Source organism: Protopterus annectens, chromosome 2.part0 (assembly GCF_019279795.1).
Source record: "Protopterus annectens isolate FY-2018-M chromosome 2.part0, PAN1.0, whole genome shotgun sequence".
Classification (NCBI taxonomy): Eukaryota; Metazoa; Chordata; order Ceratodontiformes; family Protopteridae; genus Protopterus; species Protopterus annectens.
The window spans coordinates 66,020,566-66,047,631 of record NC_056728.1 but is presented as its reverse complement, the minus strand read 5'-3'; the positions used below and the strand labels follow the sequence as shown (position 1 = coordinate 66,047,631).

Here is a 27,066-nt window from a genome sequence, read left to right as displayed (position 1 = left end):
ATAGTAAAAAGGCGCCAAAATTAAAATAAGTAATTAATTCATTAAAGCAATTAATCAATTAGACAAAATAACATGATCAGACATTTCCAAAAGACCTTGGATTTAAGCAGTATCGTTCAAAGTCAGACAGTACTGTGTCATTTGTTATTTCCTTAGTAATATGAATGTATATAAGTGCTATTAGAACAAAATGCTTATCTAATAAATAGATAAATAAATAAATATAACATTGTATATTCTGTGCGAAGATATATTGTATATATTAATAAAATTCTGAGAATTTAGAGGATTTTTTAAAAATCGAAATTACGAAAGCTACAAAGAGATTTTCAAGATTTTACATCTCGGCAAATATTTGTATGGCCGAAAGGCAACAGTGTTGCTCAGAATGTAAGTAGCTCGAATGAGAATATGAACCATTTATTACCTCCAACTAATACAGTCAGTTCCATTAACAATGTGAATGATTTTCAATCCACCAATGAACTATTACCTGCTACATCTTTGGAGGGAGCCAACACTACCCTCTCTACTGTGTCTGATACGCCCCCTCCCAACCAACTAGCACTGCAACAACCATCCAGTAATTTAGGAGCTAGACCGAAGGACTCACATCCTGTTAATACCTCAGGTCCTTCTTCTTCCACTTTTTTACCTTACCCTGTGAAACAACAACTTTATCACAGGGGACGATCAATGAGTCGGGGACCAAGAAAAAGGAAACTCTCAAAAGAAAATTACCAGCCAATAAGAAGAACAAGAATGTGACTGAACTATTATATAATTATTCTGATTTTTCTTTTTCTGAAGCGGACATTTCTTTATTGAATCGGGGACTTAATTTTATTCCAGCTTGCCCTGACACTTTGAGTCAGGTGCTAATTGATCTTAGATTATTTTGCAGACTGGTAGCTTTGAAGGTGTTTTTTAAAGACAAAGCTGACTCTACTAGTGCCAATGTGAATACTGTTTTTAAACGCAAAAGTACTTTTATGCCTCCACTTTCTTATAATATTGAATGTTTTTTAAATTTGTGTGAACAAGATTTTTATAAATTATTCTCTACTAAGGTGAAACCTAGTTTTTATAATCTTACTTTAGAAGAATTCACTTCTTTAAAACATTTGAGCAATTGCAATGAAATTACTATCAAACCCGCTGACAAAGGGGGTGGGGTAGTCATTTTAAATACCATTGACTACAATATGAATATGCATCTAATGCTTAATGATGACACAACATATGCCAGAATGAAGTTACATGATGTCAACAGGATTATTAAAAATGTACACAATGTATTATATGATCTGCTCATTTGCAGACAAATCAGTGAAGAAATGTATAATTACTTGGTTATAGATAATCCCACTGTACCAATAATTAAGGGATTACCAAAAATCCACAAGAACCAATATCCCATCCCATTAAGACCCATTGTTTCGGGGGATAACTGGGTCACCGCTAACATTTCTTCTTTCATAGAATTTCTACACAGACCTGTAGTAGATTCTTTTGTTACTATTTTAAGGGATACATACCAATTACTTGACTATTTATCTGAGATGCATCTAACTCCGTTTGAACATGAATACCTTTTAATTACTTTAGATGTGAAAAACCTTTTTACATCTATCCCTAATGATCTAGGTATTGAAGCGGTGAGAGAAATATTATTAGAAGAAACATCATTTACGAATGATAGACAGTTGTTAATAGGCCAATTATTGGATCTAGTTCTGAATAATAATGCATTTATGTTTTTGAATAATTATTATCTACAAAAATGGGGGGTGGCAATGGGCACCCCTTGCGCCAACACCTATTCCAACTTGGTCGTTTTAAATTGGGAGCGGAGATGCCTGTTTACCCACCCCTTGTTTTCTAAGATAAAGGTCTATAAACGTTTTGTGGATGACATTTTTATTGTTTGGGAAGGTAGTGAGAATGATTTCAAGGATTTTTTAGCTTATTTAGAAACCACATCCACCTTTCTTAAGTTCACCATGGAATGTTCTCATGATATAATAAATTTTTTAGACGTAACATTAAGCATTACAGAACATGGCCTTATTACATCAACACTTTATAGGAAACCAACTTGGAGGAACACCCTTCTAACTTTTGATAGCATGCATCCTAGATACATTTTTCCTGGTATCATTAAAAGTCAATTCATCAGGTTGACCAGACTTTGTAAGGATATTCCTAAATTACATTCTGAAGCAGATCGCTTAGAATTACTTTTTAAAGAAAGAGGATATGATTCAAGTCTAGTTAGCAACATTAAAAATAGCATTATAGACAATATACAGATAGAAAACAAACCTGTTAGTACCAGAAAAAGGGCAACTATAAATAGTCAGACAAAATTGGTAGCCGTAACCTTAAATTATACAAGTACTATTAATGATATTAAAAAGATTTTTTACAATAATTGGAAGGTCTTAATTATGGATTCATTTGTCAGGCAAGTTGTGGGGGAAAAGCCCCATTTCATGTTCAGAAATAGCCTAAATCTTAATTGTGCAATGATAATTGCTATATCCACCCAGCAGCGCCATCTGTTAGTCACAAGACTGGTACTTTTCCTTGCCATAACTGTAATAGGTGTAAGTTCATTTCTAATGTGCATGAATTTCACCATCCTACTATGAATTACATCTTTCAACCAAGGTTTTTTGCTAATTGCTGTACAAAGAACCTTATTTATCTTGCGACATGCAAGAAATGTCAAGCTTTCTATGTCGGACTTACTAAAAGATGTTTGAAGGATCGGATATATGGCCACCTATATGATATACAGAGAAAAAATGAACTAAACGCCTTGGCGAAACATATACTAGAACATCCTTCACACCATTTTGACTTTAGAGTCTTAGAAATAATTACAATTAATAAAAGAGGTGGTGATAATGTGCTGCTTTTAAATAACAAAGAACTGAAATGGATCCTGAGATTAGCTGCTCATATACCCCCTGGCATTAATAGCCATATTTCTATCAAGCCTGCCTTGGAAGCTAGATAAGGTATAAATATTATTTCATTCCCTTAACTTAGTACTTATTCATTATTTAAGTGTGTTCTATGTATAAACACAATTAACATACACATTTAAAGCCAAATAACTGTACATGTTTGTATCATTATTATCCATTTTTATTTATTCATAATCAATCCAATTTTAATATATTTTATTTCACATTGTATAAACACACATTTGCACTTTTATGCTGAATATACAATTTCAAATGTATTTTAAATACATCTTAAATATATTCTCACAAATATATTTTATCTTCTTCATTAAATTAGTTTAGATTACATTTCATTCGAGTTCATGGTTATGTATTCAATTAGTTTATACCTCAAATCTTTTCATATGATTTGGTTTTATAGTTGGATAGAGACATTCATATATCCATATACTTTATATTACATCAGTTTGACATTATAAAGTATGTATAATTTTAAACGACATATAAATTGGTCAGTATCTATTACATATTTATTTATATACCTACCTATTTATATATTTATTCATTCATTCATTTATTTATTTATTTATTTATTTATTTATTTATTTACATTCATATTTATATTTGCATTTATACATATCTATACATATATGCATTTTTATAATAAACATATATGCATCTACGCATTTATTACTATAAAATATCTGCATCTTAACCATTTTTAAAAAATCCTCTAAATTCTCAGAATTTTATTAATATATACAATATATCTTCGCACAGAATATACAATGTTATATTTATTTATCTATTTATTAGATAAGCATTTTGTTCTAATAGCACTTATATACATTCATATTACTAAGGAAATAACAAATGACACAGTACTGTCTGACTTTGAACGATACTGCTTAAATCCAAGGTCCTTTGGAAATGTCTGATCATGTTATTTTGTCTAATTGATTAATTGCTTTAATGAATTAATTACTTATTTTAATTTTGGCGCCTTTTTACTATGTTTTGTTATATAAACTGAAGTTTTAAATGTTAATGTACTGTCTGATGAAGCGTAGTAGTTGCTACGCGAAAGCGCTCACATTCAAATAAACGTTCTTTCTTGTTGGATTTATCCTGGTCTACGGTCAAGTTTGTATTGAAAATAGCTGCTGATTTACTTTATTTTTATTTTGGTGACATTGGGCTGTTTGTTGAATACTCCAGCTGCTTCCTACTGTTTCGTGGTGAGAGAGCCTGGTCTTTACTGCCTTACCTGCCCTGTTACTACAGGCACTCTCTTCAGCTACCGGTGAAAAGATTTTTTAATATACTTTTGAAAGACTATGGTTGTGGCAGAGATTTGAACTTAACTGGTAGAGAATTACAATTATTGCACAACACTATATTGAACAATGAAACTAGGGTCATAAAACCATATAGGGGTGGGGTATTGGACTTTCTATTGACTGTGTTAATAGGATGGTTTCTATACTCTATGCTGAGACCTATGAGGAAGTTTCCAGAAATGAGCTTAATATAGCTTATCATAATATAGATTTATTACTTGAAATGTTTAATGGTCAAATTTCTTTAGATGAGTACGAGTTCTTTAAGGTACCCCATCCTAATATCCCCAACATTTTCGGAATTCCGAAAATAGATAAAATTTTGGGCACCCCCCCCACTACGTCCACTTGTGGATGTGAAAGCATCTAAAACTTTCACTATTGTCAAATTCATTGACCACAAAGTCAGACACATTGGTAAAACATCCTTATATATATAAAGACTCATGGGATTTTTTGTCTAAGGTATCTAATGACGTCTGATGACCATTTAATAATGGTCACAATTGATGTGTGTGACTTATTCTGTGTGATTCCCCACCAATAGGGATTTGAGTGGTTTTATGATTTTTGTGTAGTAATTCAGACTTGGAACATACAAGTATACTCACAATTAGAACATGTATGGAACTGGTCTTGGGGGAAAAAACTTGTTGATCTTTGAAAACCAAATATTCAGTGTTTGTGGCCCCAATTTTGCTAACATTGTGTTAGCCCAGTGGGCAGACCTTTTTGCTTTTAGGTTTCAATTTAAGCATAGTTAGGCCTTGTATGGTCGTTACCTTGATGACATCATACAGTTTTGGAAGGATAGTGCAGAAAAACGGACTGATTTTTTTCAATTATTTAAATTCTACCACTCAATTTTTTTGAAATTTACAGTGACTGTGGACAGGGATAAGGTCAGTTATCTTGACGTCGCTGTCTGTAAGAATAATGATACTAAAAATTTCCAGTCGTCTCTGTATAGGATGCTAACCTATTCAAATTCATTTCTACACTATGCCAGTTGGTACCCTGACCATCAGAAAAAATCTTTAGTAAAAGGACCATATGTTAGGTTGCCTAGGATGATGTCAGAAAACTGGATGTTGAAAGATGAATGAATGAAACTTTTACGTATGTTTACATGGAGGGAGTACCCTGAGCTATTTGTTTCAGGCATTATTAATGAGGTTAAAGTCAAAAGACAAACTGGCCTGTTTTCACAACTTTTAGGGATAAGGTTAGACCCCCATACATCGGTCTTCCAATGTACAGATGTAAATTTTCGGAGAGCCTTGATTTTTTACCATTTAGTTTGCATTTTTTCACAGTCAAGAACATTATAAAGAGAAATTGAAATATTTTTAATGTAGATCAGAAACATCTGGCGTTTGTCGGTGACCAACCTAGAACTGTCTGTAAGAAAGATGCAAGTATTAAAACGTTACTTGAGAAGCCCTGTAACAAATTAAAAAAAGGGGGCTATGAAAAAATGTGGGTGTTGTACTGAATGTAGACAAATTTTGGAGCAGGAATCAGTTTAAGGGCTTTGGTATTATCAAGCCCTTACACAATTAGTATTGTTGTTTTGCTAAAGATTTTGTATATATTGCTTTATGTCAACTGTGTGAAAGTTTTTATGTAGGCAAAACTAGGAATGCTTTAAAAATAGTTTATCAACAGGTTTATGATATTAAGACCAAGGTTGAATAACGCCTTGTACAAACACATCAAGCAATATCTACAGCATCATTTTAAATGTTTTGTCATTGACCATGTAGATTTAGGGTGCGGGGAGGCCTATTGATGATTGCCTGGAATACAGGAGCTTAGGTGGCAGATCAAGAGTAATGCTTCTGAACCCCCTAGATTAAATGAACAAATGGCATTAAGTTCAGTGATTAACTTGAAAGCTGCATATTTTATATAACTTAATCAACATTTTTTAGTGAAGGTTTTCTTACTCAAAATGTATATTTTATTCAAAATGTATTTTTTTTATTTAAATGTATTATGTATTTATTTTCTGTGTGGTTCAAATATTAAGACAGTTGGTTGATTGTTTAATTGATGCTAATTAGTTGGAGAAGCATTTGTATATGGCCATGAATTGTTGTTGTTTTTATTCTGAGGAAGTCCAGTGTACCAGGATGAAAGTGATTAATAAACCCATTTATTTAACTTGGCTAGTTTCCCCGAGCTCCTTTGAGCACCATTTTTTCTACTCTTTTGAAGCCCTTTCCCTCAAGGGGTTTTCTGTACTTTTGTCAGTTCACAAATAGTATATGTTTACATGTAATTGATATAGATATTCATTCTCTCATTGGCTACTCAGTGGCATTTAGGTAGTAGGATTAACGTATTTTCTTCTTTTCTGTGGACTCTCAGGTCATAAAACAACAACAAGAAAAAATTGTTGCTAAACTTTTTTCCTCTGCCCTTTAGCCTTTTCTATTTTTGAAGTGGTTTCTTAGTGTGTGGAACCTTGTTGATATTAATGTTGTTGAGATTATTATTATAGCAATGTTGCTTCTGTTTTTGGCTGCTGTTGTACCCCTCCCATGAACAGTAGCTTCAGGAAATGTCTCGATTGTGGTTACAAGGCCCAGCTGCAGGACAGCCATGATATGTGTATGTGGTCACTGGGGCTGGATCCCCTTACTCTGGACTGTGCCATTTGCAAGGCCTTTGCTCCTCTATCTTTTGTTGACAGGAGGAATAAACTTATTTTCAAGGTGTTCTTTCCGCCTCATTCCCTGCCCTTGCTCAGCCTGTTACCATAGATACCTCCGACTTAGCTTGGGAAGTTTTATCCAAGGGGTTGAAATTTCATAGTCTCTGGAGCAAGCAAAAAAGACTAAAACACACGCATGTCAAATAAATGATGGCTCTAGTAAATGTTCTGAATTGTCGAAATCCTCTTTAGGTTCCATGCCTTTAGACTATAACATGGGAGAGTATATGTCTGTTTATCCTTTCATTGTACTGTATTACTAAGATGAATTTGTAAACTGTGCTTATCATATATAAATGAAACAATTTTCTGTATGTAGGTTTGGAGCTTTTCTCCCCAGGCCTCTGCTGAAAATGGACATTATATCCAGTCGGACTATCCCGGTCAACAAATGTAAAATAAAATAAATAAATGCCATCTGTTGTTGATCACAGACAACACCACAGTTATGTGTTACATAAACAAGAAGCTTCAGATTCTACTCCCTTTGCCAGACTAGCTGTGCCAGTCTGGGGTTTAGCAGTTCAGTACAGTCTATCCCTACTGGCTACTTAAATTACATCACAGCCAAATGCTGTTACAGATAAGCTAAGCAGGACCAAGACAATAACCCCACGAATGGAGGTTGAACCAGGAATTCCAGGAATTGATCCAACTTTGGGAAACTCCACAAGCAGAGCTCTCTGTCCATTCACAACAAGACAGTTAAATTCTGCTCCAGGATTCCTTGTACAAAGGCCTGGAAGCCAGGATGCCTTTTCATTCCTGTGGATGGAAATATTTCAGTTTACTTTTCCACCCTTTCCTCCCATAACCAGGGTTCTTCTAAAACTTCAGGAGGAGTCTCCTGGGATAATTGTGCTGACCCCCTTTTGGCCCAGGCAACAGTGGTTCTCCCTTCTTTTGAAAATGGCCAAGGGCAATGACCACAAACTTCCTTACAGATTGAACTTACACAACACAGGGTTTTTTTGATATACTCTGACCTTTCAACATCATTTGACTTTAGATCTTAATTTGGTACTGTAGAAGCTTTCACTTTTTTCATTTGAAATTGCTCATACGGTTGATTTGGAGGTCTTCTCTTGGAAAACAGTGTTTATTCCTTGCTCTGACTTCTGACTAATGCTAAAAGAGTATCTGAGTTAGACTCCATTGATGAGTCTAACTTAACTCGTCTTTCACAAAGATGGGATAACCCTGAGAATGAATGGTACTTTTTCTGTGGACATGCAGCAGGTAATAAAGGAAGCTAAGAAACCTGTTAGAAAATTACACATGGATACGTGGAAGAGATTTTCTAGGTGGTGCCAAAGTAAGATCAGGATCCTTTTTCAGACCCAGACTGTTTTCGTTCAGCAATATTTGTGAGTTATTATTCTCTATCCTTTCTTACTCTTCTAGTATAGAGAGTCACTTTCAGCCATCTTTCCTTGTCTGTCCATACTCACCCCTTTCTACCTAGATCCGAGCCATAGGTTCATAGGTAGGTACTAGGCTATCGGCTCTGGGGCATATACAAGCCCAGCCAAAAAGGTACCCTGGCTTTTGCCACCCAAGAAAATTATTTTCCTGTGCCATTGTCGAGCAGAGCCACAGAGGTGATCCCCGGGGTGAATTTCCTATTTCCCATCCAATCATCAAGATTTTTTTTGAAGAGTGCTAATGAGGAGCTTTGTTTGATATAGATAGGTAGTTTATTCCAGAGTATGGGAAGTCTCTGGGACAGGAATCTATCCCTCCGGCATGTTCTGTTTATTGTGGTGACAAAGTTTAGGTCCCTAGAGCGTGTAGCTCGGAGGGATTGAGATTTCTTTAAGTGGAGCATGTCCAACAGCTCTGGGTTTGACATAGCTTTGTATGTTAGGCAGTGATCACCTCTGAGTAGGCAATATGCGACGGAGTAAAGCTGGAGTTTTTTGAGACTGTCTGCGTAGGGCATCTGTTTGAGGCCGGTAATCCTCTTTGTGAGGTATTCCTGCGGCCTTTCCAGTTGTAGATGTCTTGTGAGGTACATACCAAAAGGGGCGTTGTACTCTATAATGGGTCTAATGAGTGCTGAGTAGAGGGGAACAATGATCTCTTTTTTTTTTTCTGGATGAGAAACCTTTTGTGACGAGGTGTGCCACATAGAAGGATTTACTGACTACTGTGGTGATGTGATTATCAAAGGAGAGACTACTGTCCACCTGTGTCCCAAGGTCTCTTATCACACTTTCAGTATACTACCGCCTGTGTTGTAGTTCATGGTTAGAGTTTTTACCAAAGGGGATGACAATGCACTTTTTGGCATTGAGCATGAGGCCATGGCTTTGACACCAGGCATCTGTCTCAGTGAGGCCCTTTTGTAGGATGTCCACATCGTTAGGAGTTTCGATTATGGCTCCTAGTTTGCAGTCATCTGCATACTTCGTTAGCCAAAGACCTTCTGTGTTAGCCTGTACTTCAGAGAAGTAGATACCAAACAGGAGAGGACCCAGGACTGAACCCTGTGGTACTCCACTTGGCACTGGTCTGAAGTCGGATTTGGAGTCTGCTACTTTCACTTTGTGGGTTCCGTCAGTGAGCCAGTTAGCAACCCATCTTGTGACATAGGGATTTATACCTAGTTTAGTGAGTTTATCTATAATTCCAGAGTGGGGGATGGTGTCGAAAGTCTTGGCAAGATCTAGATAGGCTGTGTGAACCACCTTACCCTTGTCTACGGCTTTGGTGAATGCTTCAAAGAAGTCTGTCAGGTTTAGGAGACATGATCTGCCTTTTACAAACCCAAACTGGGTGGGGTCCAGAGTTTAGAGATTACCAGTGTCTTTGTTTATAAGTTCCATGATGATACGTTCCATGGCCTTGCAGACCAGGCTCGTCAGGCTAATGGGGCGGTAGTTCCAGGCATCCGTGGTGGCTCCCCCCCCCCCTTGTGGAGTGCTGTGCGCCATTCAGCAGGCACAAAGGCTGAGGTGAGGCTATGATTGAACATGGTACTTAGGTGGGGTGCCAGTTCGTTCTGTAGTTCTTGTAGAATGCAGCCTGAGTTGTTGTCTGGTACTATGGATGCTCTGTTCTTGGCTTTGGAGAGTGTAGTTTTTACCTGTGCAGCCATGATTACAGGAACTTTGCACTCTTCCGGTATAGAGATGGGCTCTTTAGGGGGGGGGGGTAAAGTTAACCAAACAGTTTTTGAGAGGGGTGTTACATATCCTTCTACATAGAAGGCAGGTGGTGTCTCTTTGGGAACTTAGTTTTGTACCGTTTCCATTTGAACCTGCTCATAAGGTTGATCTGAAGCTCTTCTCTTGGAAAACAGTGTTATTCCTTGCTCTGACTTCTGACGCTAAAAGAGTATTTGAGTTACAAACTCTAAAGTTGAGTCAACCTTATCTCATCTTTCACAAAGATAGTATAACTCGGAGAATGAATCATTCACTTATGCCTATAGTTTCATAGTTTAAGCCAAGCTATTCATCTCTCTCTCTCTCCTGTTAATGGAGTCAGAAAATAAAGGAAAAAGAATTTTACATACTCTAGATGTCAGCAGGCAGTTGGTCTGATTAACTGTTTTTTTTCCTGAGAAGGTAAGAATAAGTTACTCAGGCTATAGATAAGGGAAAGGAGGTACACACGGCTTACCTTGACCTTGCTAAAGCATTTGACACCATTCTCCATTCGGGTATTATTGATAAACTCACCAACCTAGGCATAAACCCTTACGTCACAAGATGGATTGCAAACTGGCTCTCAGACAGATCCCACAAAGTAAGAGTAGTGGTATCTGTCCGAATCCAGACCAGTAACGAGCGGTGTGCATCAGGGCTCTGTCCTGGAGCCCTTCCTGTTTGGCATATACTTCTCAGAAGTACAGGCAAGCACTGAAGGGCTGTGGCTGACCAAGTTTGCGGACGACTGCAAACTTGGTGCTATAATAGAGTCTCCGGCCAACATGGATATCCTCCAGAGTGGCCTTAATGAGACTGATGCATGGTGTCAAAGCCTTGGTCTCAAGCTAAATGCTAAAAAATGCGTAGTAATCCCCTTTGGAAAAAACAGAGTACCCGCGAACTACCACATAGGAGGCAACCCCCTGAAATCTAAAGAAGTAATAAGGGATCTAGGGACCCAAGTAGATAGTCAGCTTTCCTTTGGTAACCATGTTGCCAAGGTGGTTAGAAAATCCTTCTATGTGACCCATCTGATCACGAAAGAGTTCGCATCAAGATCTAAGGATGTAGTGGTGCCCCTCTACTCTTCCCTCATCAGACCCATTATTGAGTACAATGCACCAGTTGGAATGTACCTGGCTAGGCATCTCCAGCAGCTGGAGAGACCACAGAGGTACCTCACTAAGAGGATTACTAGCCTCAAACAGTTGCCCTATGCAGCACGATTGAAAAAACTAAGGCTTTTCTCTGTTGCATACCGCCTTCTCAGAGGAGATCTCTGTCTAACATACAGAGCCATGTCCAACCCAGAACTGTTGAACATGCTTCATCTAAGCAAAACCAAATCTACTCGTGCTACACGCTCTAGGGATATAAACCTCAGCACAACAATGAATAGAACATGCTGGAGGGATAGATTCCCTCCCCGAAGACTTCCCTTGCAATGGAACAAGGTCCCGATATACATAAGACAGAGCCCCTCACTATCACTCTTCAAGAGGAATATTGACGAGTGGATGGGTAACAGAAAGTTCACACCAGGGATCATACCAACAGCTCGACTAGATAGGTGCCAATGGTACTAGCTGCTAGATCAAGGGCCTAGGGAACTAACCAAAGGGGCGGTGAATACCGCACAACGTGGCTGGGCTAATATATGCCTTTGGGCAGATAGCCCAGTACCTACCTATGAACCTATAAGGGGTAATCATTATCAAAACAGACATTTTCTAAACGGCTGTCTAATGCTTATTAACTATTATCTAACTGTCTAATGTTTTTATTTTCACCATAGCCAGTCACTTCAAGGCAAGGTGAAAGCCCATTTGATAAAGGCTTCGGTTTCTTCTGTGACTTTTTGGAAAATGGGTAGACTCTAGAATTATTCTAGATGCAACAGCTTGATTAACTGTGTACATCTTTACAGAGTACTACAGATGAGATTCTTTCTGTAGCTTCAGGACAGGCTTTGCTTGGACTCTGACCTTTCTTCTTCCTCTTGATGTAAAAGTGAACCATAGTATTGTTGTAAGTAAACTTACCATAACTTTAGATGTTCATATAGTGCCCTGTTGCAGTAGAGCCAACCTCCCTCCCTTCATCTTCCCTCTTTTATTACTTTGCATGCATTGTGTAGACATTTTTCCTTTCCTGTTATCCTAGCACATACATAGTTAGCAGAGCTTTAGTTTCACTTATCGTGAGGCAAGAAAGCTCTGAAAGTTTGGCACCCTAATCACTGACTATACCACTGTCCTCAAGCTGTTTGGAGCTTAGGGCACATGGAAGGTGTCTTTAAGCTTTGTAAGATGGCCAGCTGTCATATACTTTGCAGGTTATAACCTATATAGCTTAGGCTACTGCAGTAGTACTCTGAAAATTTACTGTTCTTGTAAATTTACTTACACAGCTTTACTTCGAAGGCTACCAAGTCCTGTGACCATTATGCCTTGCCAGTTCCGACCCTAGATTGTACCATCCATTGTCAGAGGGCTAGAACAGTCAAGCCTAGAGTGAAATTATGAATATCTATTAAATTGTCCATGTTCTGTTTGAATGGAGATAATGCATCACTCTGCTTTTTCTGCAGGGGGAGTTCTGGATGTGAGGGAGAAGCAGAGTAACAAATATGTCTCTCCACTTTTTCTTATTGATCTGATGAAACAGGTTTGAATATTTTGTTGTGATATTTGTGGGACTGTTTGTTTTGTTAAGGTACAAGAGATCCTGAACTACTGGGTCCCTGATTGCTTGGAAGGCAAGACCTAAGTCTCCTCTGAGGAGTGTATGCAACACAGAAAAGGACAGTGTTTTTTGTCTTGGGAATTGAAACCCTTTGTTCCTATTTGTTAGGAATCTGTGGGGTCTTTCCAACTGTTAAATGTGTCTGGTAAGATGCTTCCTAAAAAGGGCATTGTGTTCTGTAGCTGGTCTGTCATGGCTTAATACAAGGGTGCAATAATGTCTTAAGATCTGATTGATATTCTCTTGGTGATCAGTTGTCAAGTAGGATTTCCTGACAATCGTTGCTGCATGGGGATCAAATGAGAGGGAATCATCAGCCCATATTCCCTGGTCTCTAACTACTGCTTTATTTTGAAGTGGGGTGATGTTCTTAGTGTTTCACTGTTGCAGTCATCACATATGGGTTATCCCTGCCAGTGTAGACTTCGGCCGGCCCGAATACCAGAGGCTTAGTATTTCTGCGTTGGTTGCTGTCGCTTCAGGACTGACGTCATGTCATCAGTAGTATATAAAGTAAGGCAGCCAACGCCATTACATCAGCCTTTCTTGCTGCGGATCCCAAAGCAGAAGCAGTTTGCACAAGTGCAGGTCGGCCACTACCTGAATTTCGTCATCTGAATTGAAGCTGAAGTCTTCTAAAGCTAAGTACCCCGTTGGGGATCCTTTTTTCTTGCACTAACCGATGTCAGAAAAAGTTAACAATTGTCTCGCCTGTGGAAAGCAAATACCACACCGAGACCTTCCTTCCTACTGCGTCACTTGCTTAGGCCCAGAGCACGACATCCCCCGCTGTCGCTTCTGTGCTTTGTTCAATGTCAGAACTATATGTCGTTGGGCCCTTATTTATCTAGATATTTTCGATTACAGTCCTCAAATTATGATATGGCTTTGGTAAGCCATCCAACAGCAGATCTTCTGAAAAAATGTAAAGGTAAAGACAGAGAGAGACCACACAGGTCCAAACCTACCGACAACACTTCCATTAAGCTAGTCATCAGTTCTCCGGTCCTCAGTGAGATGCTTTTGCAGCCCATGATGTCCGCTTCTGTGGATTTGCAGGCCACTACCGAAACCCTTTTGGAGTCTGGTATGCTACAAAACTCTTCTTAGACTAAGGATCCTGCGGTTGTCTCTCCCTTGGATGGATCCTGAGCTGCTGAGCAAGCACCAGCTTCTGAGGAAGTCCTACGCACTGCCGATTCTTGACAAAAAACGACGACTTTCACATCTACTGTTCTTTCAAAAACTACAGAGTTTCTTAGGCCCAGGGTGCGAATCACACCCAAGAAACCGATGACCCAAACTCAGGCACCTGCTTCCTTGCCTCAGTCTCAAGTGCTTAAAATGGCTGAAGACCTTATCATGCTGATCAGGGGAAGCCAAGCTACCCCTTCCAAACGAGAGATCTTTTCCCTGTAGTTTTGTCTGAACAGGAGTCTGATGACTCTGATGCATCTGAATATATGAAGACATGCAACCCCTCTCTGCCTATGAGGATTCTGATGCAGAGGATTCCATTCCTTCAACCTCTACCCCAGAGCATTTTTCCTTTGGGGAAACCCTTCATGCCTTAAGGGAGCATTTCCAATGGAAAAGTCAGGACTACCCTCGGTCTAAAAAGAGATTCAGGGAATTCTTAGATCTTCCACAGCACAGACCCTTGACCATTCCCCTTTTCCTGGATGTTGTGGAGGATGTTTTCCTGGAATCCAGATTGACTCCTAACACTCTCCCTCCTTCACCCAGAAAACCAGACAGGTATTACAGAGTCCTTGACTCTCTCAAATTTTTTTTCAAAAAATCCTACTGCTGACCCTGAGGTAATTTCTCAAGGGCATAAAGGAATTAAAGCTACCTCTACTAAGAATCCCACCCCCTCAGGTAAGGATTGCCGAGCACTGGACAGATGGGGTAAAAAAATATACACCTCTGCTACTTTGCTATCAGAGCACTGAATTGCCAATTCCATATGCTAAAATTTCAGCAAGATACCCTGGAACCCCCGAAACAAAAAATGTCTTCCTTTCTTGCTTGTTCAGAATCTAAACAGTTACAAGAGTTGATGCATTCTGCAAGTCAAGTAACCAAACACACCTTGCACTCTGGTTTTGATGCCCTAGAAGCTTCTTGCAGGGCAGCAGTAACGGTTCTGTCCTTAGAAGACATGCTTGTCTTAAGGAACAACCCTTGCCAGATCATGTTAAATCTAAATTGTTGGATGCCCCCTTGCACAAAGACAACTTATTTGGCACTAAGGCAAAAGAGGTTTTAAAAAAAATGGAAGAGCGAGCCAAATCTTTGCAGACAGTTAAGGACTTCTTACCGGTCCAGCCTTCCAGGTTCAGCAGGCATTGCCTTCCCAAGCACTGGTCCTTTCCTACTCCCACCAGGCCAGTGCATCCCAGACCCTGTGGAAGCAGACCCCCCAGACAGCAGTCACAGGGAATGCAGAGATCTAAGTAGTGGACTTCCTCCACTTTAAAGCCATGGAGTTCCAAGCCACCCCCTTATGGTAATAACTCACAATGACTCTCCTTGCCCACCAACCGCCTCTGCCCACCTTCATTTACCCCTGGGAGGAAAACTCTCCTTTCACGCAAGCACCTGGGCCACCATTGCCAACAACTGCTGGGTTCTCAACATAGTCTCCCAAGGATACAAATTTTCTTTCCCCACCCTTCCAGTTCCAAAAGGGTTCCCAGATCTACCTCCAAACTAGTGGGCAGAGGCGCAAAAGCAAGTCCTTTCCCTGCTCTCTATAAGGGCAGTAGAGCACGTTCCTGCAGAACAGAAAGGCCAAGGTTTCTACTCCAGTCTTTTTCTGGTACTCAGAAAAGTGGGCACCTGGCATCCCATCCTCGATCTATCCATTCTAAGCACCTTCCTGGTGATAGCAAAATTCAAAATGCTCACCCTCCAGCAGCTGCTAATCATGCTCTCCAAGAATGCTTGGCTAGCCACTCGAGACTTAGAGGCCTACCTCCACATTACTATCAGGGAATCGTGCAGAAAATATCTCCGTTTTCAGAGCAGAATTGCTGCACTTTCAGTTCTCTTCACTTCCTTTTGGTTTATCTACTGCTCCCAGAGTATTCACAAAAATGTCTGGCTCCGACCATTGCCTTTTGCAGACAAAGGAATATCCAGATTTACCCATACTTAGACAACTGCCTAATTCAGGCAGACAGCCAGGAAAAGCTGCTCAAGCACCTGGCCTTTGTCAAGTCCCTACTAATCTCCTTAGGGTACACATTCAACAAAAATAAATCCAAACAAGTACCCACAAGAAGGATTATATTCCTGGAAGCAAGCCTGGACACAGCATCCCAGATGGCATTCCTTACACCAGAAAAGCAAACTTTCCTGACAGCCTATTTCTCTCAACTAGCCACCAGACCCCAGTTATCTGCAAGGAAAATCCTGCAAGCTCTGGGGTTCATGGCATCTTACATTCTACTCATTCCATATGCCAGACTGCATATGAGGAAACTTCAATGGTACCTAAAAAGCCTTTGGTATCAATAATCCCAATACCTAGAGACTCTTTTACCCATGATACCTGGCCTCAGAAAAGATTTTTTTGGTGGGCAACAGCATGCTCCCACAACAAGGGCCTACCTTTCTTACTGCCACCCAGACCCTATAGTGCACTTGGGTTGACCCTAATAAGAGGCTGTTGTGCGTGCTGGGCTTGCGCTGTAAATAGATTAAATAAAATAATTTTTGTGGGTTAGTAGAGTTAATGGCAGATTCTATTTTTGTGAATTGTGTGCATATATTGAATGTTGGCTTGTTTCTTTCAGTTGGTTTAAAGTTGAACTGCATTGACCCTGGTATGAGCATCGATTTGAAGTATCTTGGCATTGAGCTGCCCATGCCGCCACCTTTCTGGGAAATAACAACTAGCCATACAACATCATCCCCAGGTGAGTAGTGCATTATAATTGCATGCCGACAAGGTAAGTTACCAGGGACTTTCATAAAAATACCTTAAGACTAGAGTGGTTATATGTTTTGCAGAGAGACACTATGCAGAAAACATTGCTGCTATGAATGTTCGTAATGTGCAAATGATGCAACCAGTTGAGTGTAGACTAGAGTGGTACTTTTAGGAATGAAACGTATTGAAGTTTTAATAACACAACATTTTTAAAGTGCTGTACATCATGATAAAATTAGAACCTTTTGCATTGATTCTGCTGTGCTTGGTCACTTTTCCTCTTCTGTGCATAGTATAAAAAGTTTACTGTCGTATTATTTGTTCAAAAGATTTTGAAGAAATACTTAACATTACATGTGGAATTTTTATGTACACGTGTATTAAGTTATTGTTGTCATTATGGTACAGAGTTCTCTGATAGGGAGAGTCACTGTAACAGAACCTTTTGCTTTACTCACTTTTTGTCTTTTCCTGGACAGAGGTTTAATCATTTGTGGCCTTGTTGTGCCTAAAGACAAGCATTGTTATGTATGTTTCTTGGGGAGATTTGGTTTCTGCTTATTGTTTTTTGTAGCCACCATTGCTGGGAGCATCTTTCAGTTCAGATCCCTTGAACCACCTTGCAAATAGAATTTCATTGAAAGCTAATGTCACTCTACTGTTGGTCTACTTTCAAATGATTTAGTGAATTTTTGCTTGGCAGGTGGCCATGCTTTACTGGAGTGTTTACATTTTCTTAATTGTCAGTCTAGTAATTAGAAACAACTCTGGAAGCCTCAAGAGGCAAGTTTAGTTTACCATGTTAGCCGATGTTCAAATACTTTTTTTTTTTTTTTTTTTAATACAAGGAACATTTTTATTAAGTTATCACTTATGACATAGGCAGTCATACATTTATGTAAATGAAAACAAAGCATAATGACATAATCTTTGTTGCAAGCCTTGTACATTACAAACCATATTGACATAATTTTAGTTGCAAACATATATCACTTATAATGTACCCAGTCATTGTCAGTGAAACATTACATAGCTCATTCAGATTCTGGCTTCTTTTAAACCTCATTCCTCGCTTGTATGTGTTGTTCCCACAATTCCCATTTTTTATGTAATTTGCTCCTACCCTTTTCTAAAGATCCCAGTTTCAGTTTTTATCTTTGTTACTATATTCACTGCTTCTTGTAAAGTAGGTTTAGACTTTGATTTCCATTTTCTAGTAATTGCTTTTTGGCGCAGTCATCATAGTTAGACTCGACAAGGCCTTACTAAGTATGCCTAGGCAATTCCAATTCTGTATCATAGCTCAGAACAATAATTTCCCCAGCTACACCAATTTCCTCACCCAGTATCTCTGATACAGCAGTCTGCAGGGAATCTTTAAAGTCTGCCAACTGATTAAACTTCAAGAAAATATGCTCCCAATTATCACTTTCTTCCCCATCACACCTTCCAACGTTTGTCTACCCGAGGAAAAATTCTCTGGAGTCGTCTTGGGGTATACAAATACCTATGTAAACATTTCCAAGCAAAAATCTTAAGTTTCATATTTGGAAGACAAATGTATCCCCCCTTGTGTCTTTGCATATTTCTTGTCCAGTCTCTTCTCCCAATCCTTTCTAACCTCCTCTGATTTATTCTTGTAGGTGTCATGCAGTATTTTGTATGCCGTACAAATTATTTCTTTTTTAACAGCAGCTTCTGTTGTAGATTCCACTAAAAACTCTACCAGTTCTGGTCTTTCAGTCAGGACACCCTATTTCTTTCTCTTAGCCTATACTGAGATATCAATCCTTGATGGGGAAGGCAGTCTGTAACCTTCAGTCAAAATAAATTCTTGGCTTCTTCCTATTCCTATTACCTTTCCATCTCTGATTATTTGCTCCCAATACATTGGTACCTTTGCCAGTTTTCTCCAGTAAATTCCAGTCCCCTCTTGCCTATTGTCTATATCCCTAATTGCAGTTATCCCTATTGGCAGAATCGCCTTTATCCATTCCTATGCTAGCTTAGTTCTTCGAATACATTCTCCTTCTTTATGGATATAATGTTCTGTATGGTTATTGATATTCTTTGTAAAGATCTGCATCCAAAATCCCAATCTGTCATTGTTTCTTGAGCCCCCCCAATCCCCGTTTCATCATTATCCCTTTCCACTTTGAATTATAGGTTTCTACCTGTGTTATGTATAGGAGCTTTAATTGTGTAACTCTGAAATTACCCCTTCAAATTGGGTAATCCTAATCCTCTATGTTATATTGGAAGAATCATCTTATCCTATTTGACTCTTGCCATCTTCCCCTCCCAGATATAACCCTTCAGCTCTTTGTTAATGATTTTTCACAACTTCTCCTGTGGTTGATAAAAGTATGCCTGACATGCATAAAACTAAAGGCACTAAAAACATTTTAACTGCTTGTATCTTAGTATAATTATCCATATATCAAAACTTCCATTTTCTCAGTTTTTGATTTATCTTTTATTTAGTCTCTTCCTACATATCCTTGGCTGCCACACCAGAATCATTTTAATCCATATTCCTAAATACTTCATTTTATCATGTCCCCATAACTACGGATATTGCTATTGCTCAACCAGTTTGTGTGTGGGTACATAATTTACCGCTATTGCGTTGTTTCAACTTCATTAATTTTGTATCCCAAAAATAATTGAAACTGTATCAGTATGTTCCAAGGCACTGTAACATCTCTCTCTAGATTTGTCAGGTATAAAATAATATAATCTGCAAATAGAGCCAACTGTTCTTGACTACCATACCAATTATATCATTGAATTTCTGAGTCCCTTATTTTCTTTGCCAGTGGTTCTAAATATAATACAAATAAACAAGGGGAAAGAGGACATCCCTGCCTGGTTCCTTTGCTCAAGCAGAAATTATCAGAGAAAACTCCACCCATTGTAATTTTCATCTCTTGATTCCTCATATATTTTCCTTATTCAACCATATAATTTTTTCAGGAAATGGAAATTCTTCCCTTGCTCTGTTCATAAATTCCCAGCTTATTCTGTCAAATGCTTTTTCTGCATCAAGACCCACCAACAGCAATGGTATTTATTTATATTCTGATTCCCTCTGGATCATTGATGCTCTGTTGTCAGATGTCCCCCCTTCCCCCCAAAACCACATTGATACATTTCTATCAATTTTGGCATTACTTTTGTCATTCTTGTAGCCATTATAGACATGAACACTTTATAATCATAGTTTAGTATTGACATGGGCCTGTATGAAGATGGGTGAGATGGATCTTTACGCTCTTAGTTATTGCAGCTACCACTGCTTTCTTCCAGGATGTTGTTACGTCTCCTTCTCTTAAATACTGTTAAGCAAAACCTTTTAGATCTTTCAGTTTTTTTTCCCTCCTAGCTTCCAAACTCCCACAGGAATGTCATCTATTCCTTGGGACTTTCATGTAGATTGGTTATACATTACGATTTTAATCTTATCTCCTCCTCTCCTAACCGTTGGTAATTGAGCCTCATTTCCCTCTAACCTTGGCATGTTTAATTCTTCCATAAACATTTCCATTTGTATCATTTCATGATTTCCATATTTCTCTGCTTTACCTTCATACAGTTTCTGAAATATTTCTAATACCTCAACAGAATCTCTTGTTACCTCCCTTTGTTATAGGCTTTGCAACAGCCCTTTCTACTTTGTTGCCTGAGTTGTTGTGCTAAATGTTTTTGTGCTCTACTGTTATCAGAAAAGAGTTGTGTGCATATTATCGAGGTACTCCCTTATTTTCTGCTTAGCATTCTGCAGTTGATCCTCCTCCTCTTCTTCTGTGAGACTCCCCCTATTCTGCAATACTTTAATATTTGTCAATCCTTCTAAGTAATTATTACTTAACCATAGCTCCATTCTTTTATTTCCACCCTATTTTTAAACTGCACCTTAATTTTATCCCACTCCCTAGTTATATTTTCAGAAGAAATTTCTATCCTCTGTAATAGCTCCTGAATAATCTCCACTACCCATTCCTCTCTTTTCAACAGGTAGATGGGAAAGCGCCAATGTCTCATTTTTGTTTCATTATCCTGTGTTTTTATTTTAGTTATTGGCACATGATCTGAAATAGTTAGTGGGTGCTTATTGAGATGAGAAACGTAAATTCTGTCTAGCCTAGTCCAGTTTTTGTATCTTGGGGAATAATATGTAAATTCACTCTGAGCTCCTAGTATTGAATTCCATGCCAAATATTTTCATAAATTTTTTTTCAAAAATCTCCCCTCCTTTGTTATATTTTCACCTTTTGGCCCCCAGGCACATCTTCGCTGTTACAGATCAATTTCCACTCCCCATGTATAGCTAATATTCCTTCCTGAAAGCTGATTTTTCCTCCAAGAATTTTATTAAGCTGTGTTATAGCAGTTGTAGGTAGGATATAAATACATGCTGGTGTAATTCTCCCTTGCCAGTAGTCCCTTTGTACTACAAATGTGCCATTATCATCTTTTTATCCTCTTCTGTCACTGTTGAGTGCGTCTTGCAATTAATACAAATACTGGTCTTTTCCTTTGTCCCAGGTATTCTGCTGAATACAATTCTTTATCAGGTTCACAGATTCAGTTCTTTCAAAGTGTGTCTTGTGCAGGATAGCTATTTGCAGCCTACATGTGTTAATATAGTTCACTGCTCTTTCTTTTTCATATTTGTCTGTGAGACCTTTGACATTTAAAGACATTACAGAAAGTATCAGTGTTGCACGTTATTCCCAGCTTTTATGTGTAATGGCGTTTTTAAGTGTATAGGTCCAGCTTTTTTTGTTACATGCATACAGTGTTTAGCAGGTTGATCTTTTATATAGTTTCTTCTTGTCATTTCAATTTGAATGTGTCTCACATCTTATAAAACATTTTATTTTATTGAAAACTGTCAAACAAAAAAAAAAAACACACACACCCCCAATATCTCCCTAAAACCTGTTAACTTTAATAGTAACACACAAAACTATGTACTACTACAAATGTTGAAGTTTTACTCTCCTAATAGGAGGAAAATGTCCAAGACTGACAGCCACACTGACAGAGTTGTGTTAACCTAAATGAAAGTTTATGCATGCTAAGAAGTATTGTATAGCCTTTGCTTCTACTAAGTGCTGTCTGGTTTTGTCTCATCTTTATAGCGCTCCCAGATAGGAAAACACATGAATGCTTTCAGAAAACATTATCTCCTCGCCATTTCTCTTTATCAGATTGGTTCCATGAGGACAAGAGGACCAGACACAAAGTTGCTACTAAGCATACATTTATTTGGTAGAAAAAATATTTATAATATTCGGTGTTCTTTTTCAGTTTCTAGCTTTCTCTTAGAACTTATTACTGGATCAAGCTAAGGGCTTTATTGTAGTGATTCCTGTATGCAAGAATGAAACAAAGTAAATCAGTTTTAATTTTGTCATGCTCTTCTGACCAGACTTTTCTTTTCTTTTCCTTTTTAAATATTGCAGAGCCTACATTTCTTTAAAATTGATAAGGAAAAAGAGAGTAGAAGGGAGAAAAAGAAAAAATATGTAGCACCTTTGTAGATTAGCACCCCATTTCACTTAAAAATAACTGAGAAAACTTTAGTTAACAGCATGCAAAGAACATAGTGCGCTGTAAAAGTACTAGTATTAAGAAAAAAAGTTTAGGTTTACTTGTAGTTAACTTTCTCTATTCTCTTCACCTGTCCTAAGTATTTTTTTTCAAACAGTAGTAACATGAAGTAGGGCATATGCTGTAGAGTCCCTAAAAGTTTAACAAAGTCAAAACAGTCCAGTGTTTCCAGATTTTCTTGTTCTGTCATGTTTCACAAATATAATTATTGCTTTATAATCCCACATTTGTCAGATTCTGTGTTACTTGTTTTATTCCTGTTTATCATCATCTCTGAAATCCTGTCTCCTTTATTTCTAACATGCTCTCAATTATTCTGGTCAACTATTCTGTTTTTTTTTTCCTTCTCTCAAGCATTTTCGATTGAAACATTGGAAAAGGTTTCACTGGCACAGACTGTCTGTGGTCTTTATTATCAGAAGAACAAGAAGTAGAATCTCCTTTTTCAGAGCTTACTTTTTGTTGGACAAACTTTTGTATTTCATCCTTGGAAGTACTGCATCAAAAAATAATTTTATCCCTCCAGGGAAGTATATTTTGAAAATAGCTAGGTACAGCAGTGTGAAAAGCTAGCTGGGTACAGCAGTGTGATCAACATTCCCTGAATAGTGGAATACGTTTACTCCTCTTTTGCCTGGTTTACTGTGAATTATCATTCTCCACAGACGCACTGTTGTCTCCCACTTTTAGTACTTTTTTGTTCTGGTACTGTTTTGTCAAAGTCAGTTCCTTATGCTACTTTGCCAGAGCCAGGTTTGGAGCATACACACTATGTGCCTTTTCAATTGACAACTCCTGCTGTGGAGTACCAGTGTCATAACATAAATACAGTCTGTTCTTACAGTTTCTCTGATGCAGCAAAAAAATCTCAGGTTTTCCCTACATTATGTGTCCTCTAATTCTGTTAGTTTTTGAAACATGTTTTCTTAAACAGTTTCATGTTCAGCCAGCCTATTTCGACCTCTGATTTTTGCAGTTTTATCACCTCATCTGAATATTTTTAAAGCTTCTTTCATTTTTTTCCAGACTTTTATTTGAGTTGACCTACTCTTATCATTGTTTTGTTTATTTTAATCAAGTCTGTGGAATTTTCTTATGCTTTCCTCCAGGTTACTGGAAGTCATGTCTGGAGCTTGCACTGCTTTTTGCTGAACACCTGCAGTACTCTTCCCAGTCAGCGTTTTTTTTTTTTTTCATCTTTTGTTGCTGATTATTTTCCAGGTCCTCTGGATTTCTTTTTCCTGGCATCCAGGTGGTGGAGTTACTGAAATTTACCCAGCAATATAAGTCCACTGGCTTTCTCTGCTGAGTTTCTGTTTTCACACTGGGAGAAGTAGAGTTGAGCTGTTACTCAATGTGAATCCATCTTGGAAGTCCTAGGTTACAAAAATTCTTTTGAACCAAGCCAGTTACCGAAGGCTGTTTTAAAAGCAGAAATGTTTTCTGAAAATCTGATTCTCCTAGATAAAGTGTTCTGTAAACTCCTTCCCCTGAAGTGAAAATATGAAGACATACGCTGGGATCTAGGTTTGGCAGATCAATCAGAAAAGTATAATTTTTCTGTCTGTCCTTGTAGTGTAATTTCAGGATTACTGATATTCTAGTAAACATTCTTTGAATGTGTTCCAACTTTTGTGTGTAAAATGGTGTAAACACAGAGACAGTTATTGGTCTCACAAAAATGTAGAACAGGAAAATCTGTGGAGAAGTGACTTAAAAAAGCAAAACTGCACATTACTCAAAATGCTGTAGTACTTCCTAAGAATTATTATAACATTGCCAAATTTCAGGTCAATATCAAGAACATCCAGTTCTTTAACAGATGCTTCTTCATTCAATATATAACTGGATAACAATGGTTTTGTTTTCCAAAATGCATACCACATTTTGTAGCATTGAAGAAACATCTCTGTTGTGTTAGTCGATAGAATTAGAACATAAAAGTAATCCTGCAGACTCGTACAGTCTGATAAATTTGACTCGGTACCATCAACCTTTGTGTGTTCTTGAAACATATTAACCCAAATGTTGTGTGCTTTGGGAAACCGTCATAATGATATCAAAAAGAGACCAAAGAATTTTAATGTCTGAGAAAGAACTTTTAACTTTTAATTATAAATTTTTAACCCTTTAGTCAGTTATTTATCCACCCATTTGGATTGGGATTGATTTTTTTTTAGGTCAGCTATTACCCTAATAATGGCATCATAGGACACAGAATCAAAAGCCTTAGATGAAGGTAAGCAATATGAAATGAAAGGCCCAGATCCAAAATATAATTTAACATTATGGTAGAAAGCTAGAAGCTTAGTTAAAGAAGAACATCCCTTAGTAAAATCATGCTCTAAGGTGTCCAAAAAAACATATTCCAGCAACAATAAGCTGATTACTCTTTCAAAGCATTTACTCAAAATGCAATTGAAGCTGATTGGCCTAAAATTTCCCTTGTTTTTTATTAAGAGGGGCTTCCAAGGCTTCCTTCCGCCCAGCTGGTATGAAGCTTTCCTGTAAGGTTTCCTGAAATAAAAATGAATAAACAATCTGTAAAGATAGTCACATATTTTCCAATGAAATAGCTTTTTGGCCTCTGTGGTCCAGCTATGGAATTAATAACAGAAATGGACTTTGTAACAAAAAAAAGTCCACATTGCGAGTGGGATAGCAACCTGAGGCACTGCAAGTAAAGGAATTACTGTAGTGATCAGTATCATTAATAATAGCTAAATTACTACAAACAATTTTGGAAAACATATTCACTAATTCACTAGGGTTAGTCAGAACATTTTCTTCAGTTTTCAAAGAAACTACAACCTTCCTGTAGCTCCGAAAATGCTTGTAAAGAGCTTTATTATTGTATGAGCATTTTTTTGCTAGTTTCATTTAGCACTGATTTCTAGTTTGCCATACAAGTCTTTGAAATACTTACCTTGAGGTATGCAATTCTTATCTTTGTCTTAAGTTGCCATCAACAGTTTCCCATGCACCTTTTAGCTGTGTTTCTGTCTACCATTCATGAACATTATTCTTATTATTTTGAGGTGTGTGAAACGTTCTGTATTATTCTCCTTTATCTAGTTTAAAGTTAATTCTTTGGTTTCTGTCCCTGTCTTAGCCTTTTGCTGGCGTCAGGAACCTAAATTGTTTTGTTTTCTTGGTTGTGTGTGTCTGTGTGTGTCTGTGTGTGTCTGTGTGTGTCTGTGTGTGTCTGTGTGTGTCTGTGTGTGTCTGTGTGTGTCTGTGTGTGTCTGTGTGTGTCTGTCTGTGTCTGTCTGTGTCTGTGTGTGTCTGTCTGTGTCTGTGTGTGTCTGTCTGTGTCTGTCTGTGTCTGTCTGTGTCTGTCTGTGTCTGTCTGTGTCTGTGTCTCTGTCTTTGTCTGTGTGTGTCTCTGTCTTTGTCTGTGTGTGTCTCTGTCTTTGTCTGTGTGTGTCTCTGTCTTTGTCTGTGTGTGTATTTACAATGTCCAAGAATCCAGACAAACCTTCTGGCTTCAAAAAGTGCACTTCTTATGGGCATAAGACCCCCAATTCTGATGCCTGCAAGAAGTGTGTATAATGTTTGGGAGATGCCCATCTGGACACCCTTTGCACAGTGTGCAGTACCTTCAGTCAGGGAGCTCTCTCGGATCAAAGTAACAAGTTACATTTTAAAGTTTTTTTTTGCCTGCTGGGCCTCAAACCCCACTGAACAGGTGGTCTCTGAGCTAAGGAAAAGACACCACAGGTCCCCTCCTCCTCCTCCTCGGAGCGGTCCTTAAAACAAAAAACAGTTTTGGATCAGACTTTGTCAGTGCTTCAAACCTGAAATCCTGCCCTTTCTTCGGATCAGACGGTCTCTGCTCCCAGTACCAGATGTTCATCGTGCATACAGCTGCAGTCATAACAGATGGGTTCTCCTGCCGTCAGGCGGGTCCTCGGTCGGCTGAATTCCAAAGTCTAGGTCCGGCGTCGGTTGTCGTCGCTTCTTCCCTGACGCCAGTGCGACAGGGGTATAAAAGAACCAGCCGACGCCATTTTCTTCAGTCTTTCTTGCCGCGCAGTGCCCGAAGCAGAAGCAGTTCGCAAGTGCCAGTCGACCAGCTCCTGAGATTACGAATATTTTTCAACCGAAGACTTCTAGAAAGCTAAGTACCCCATTGGGGAAACTTTTCTTGCCTCAGACCGATGTCAGACAAATTTAATAATTGCATTTCACGTGGGAAGCAAATACCGCATAAGGATTTCCATTCCCTCTGTATACCTTGCTTAGGCCCAGACCACGACATCTCGGCCTATCGTTTTTGTGCTACATTCAACAGACGCACTATTAAGCGTCGGGCGGAGTTCGCCCAACACTATTTTGGCAAAAAGTTTAATTACAACATGTCGTCGGATACTCCGACTCCAATTTTGAGTAAACGACGTAAAGATAAGGATCGACATATGAGGTCCGCGACTTCTACCGACACCACGCTAAAGCCGACTACATGTGCTCTGGTTCTCAGCGAGGCGCCTACGCAGCCCCTGACTACCGATGACACTTCATTAGCGGTGTCTTCTGTGCCCGAGGTCGCAGGCTCTTCGGCCCACACCCCGAC

At 38.5% G+C, this 27,066-nt stretch overlaps 1 protein-coding gene across 1 annotated transcript in view; it reads left to right on the top strand.

The window, feature by feature from the left end:
• The window catches only part of MGA (MAX dimerization protein MGA), a 2,673,741-nt gene that overhangs the window by 539,121 nt on the left and 2,107,554 nt on the right, over positions 1–27,066 (top strand). Inside the window, exon 5 of the mRNA XM_044060555.1 lies at positions 16,738–16,860. Within this exon, the coding sequence (XP_043916490.1) occupies positions 16,738–16,860 (123 nt within the window). The remainder of the gene's footprint in view (positions 1–16,737; positions 16,861–27,066) is intronic.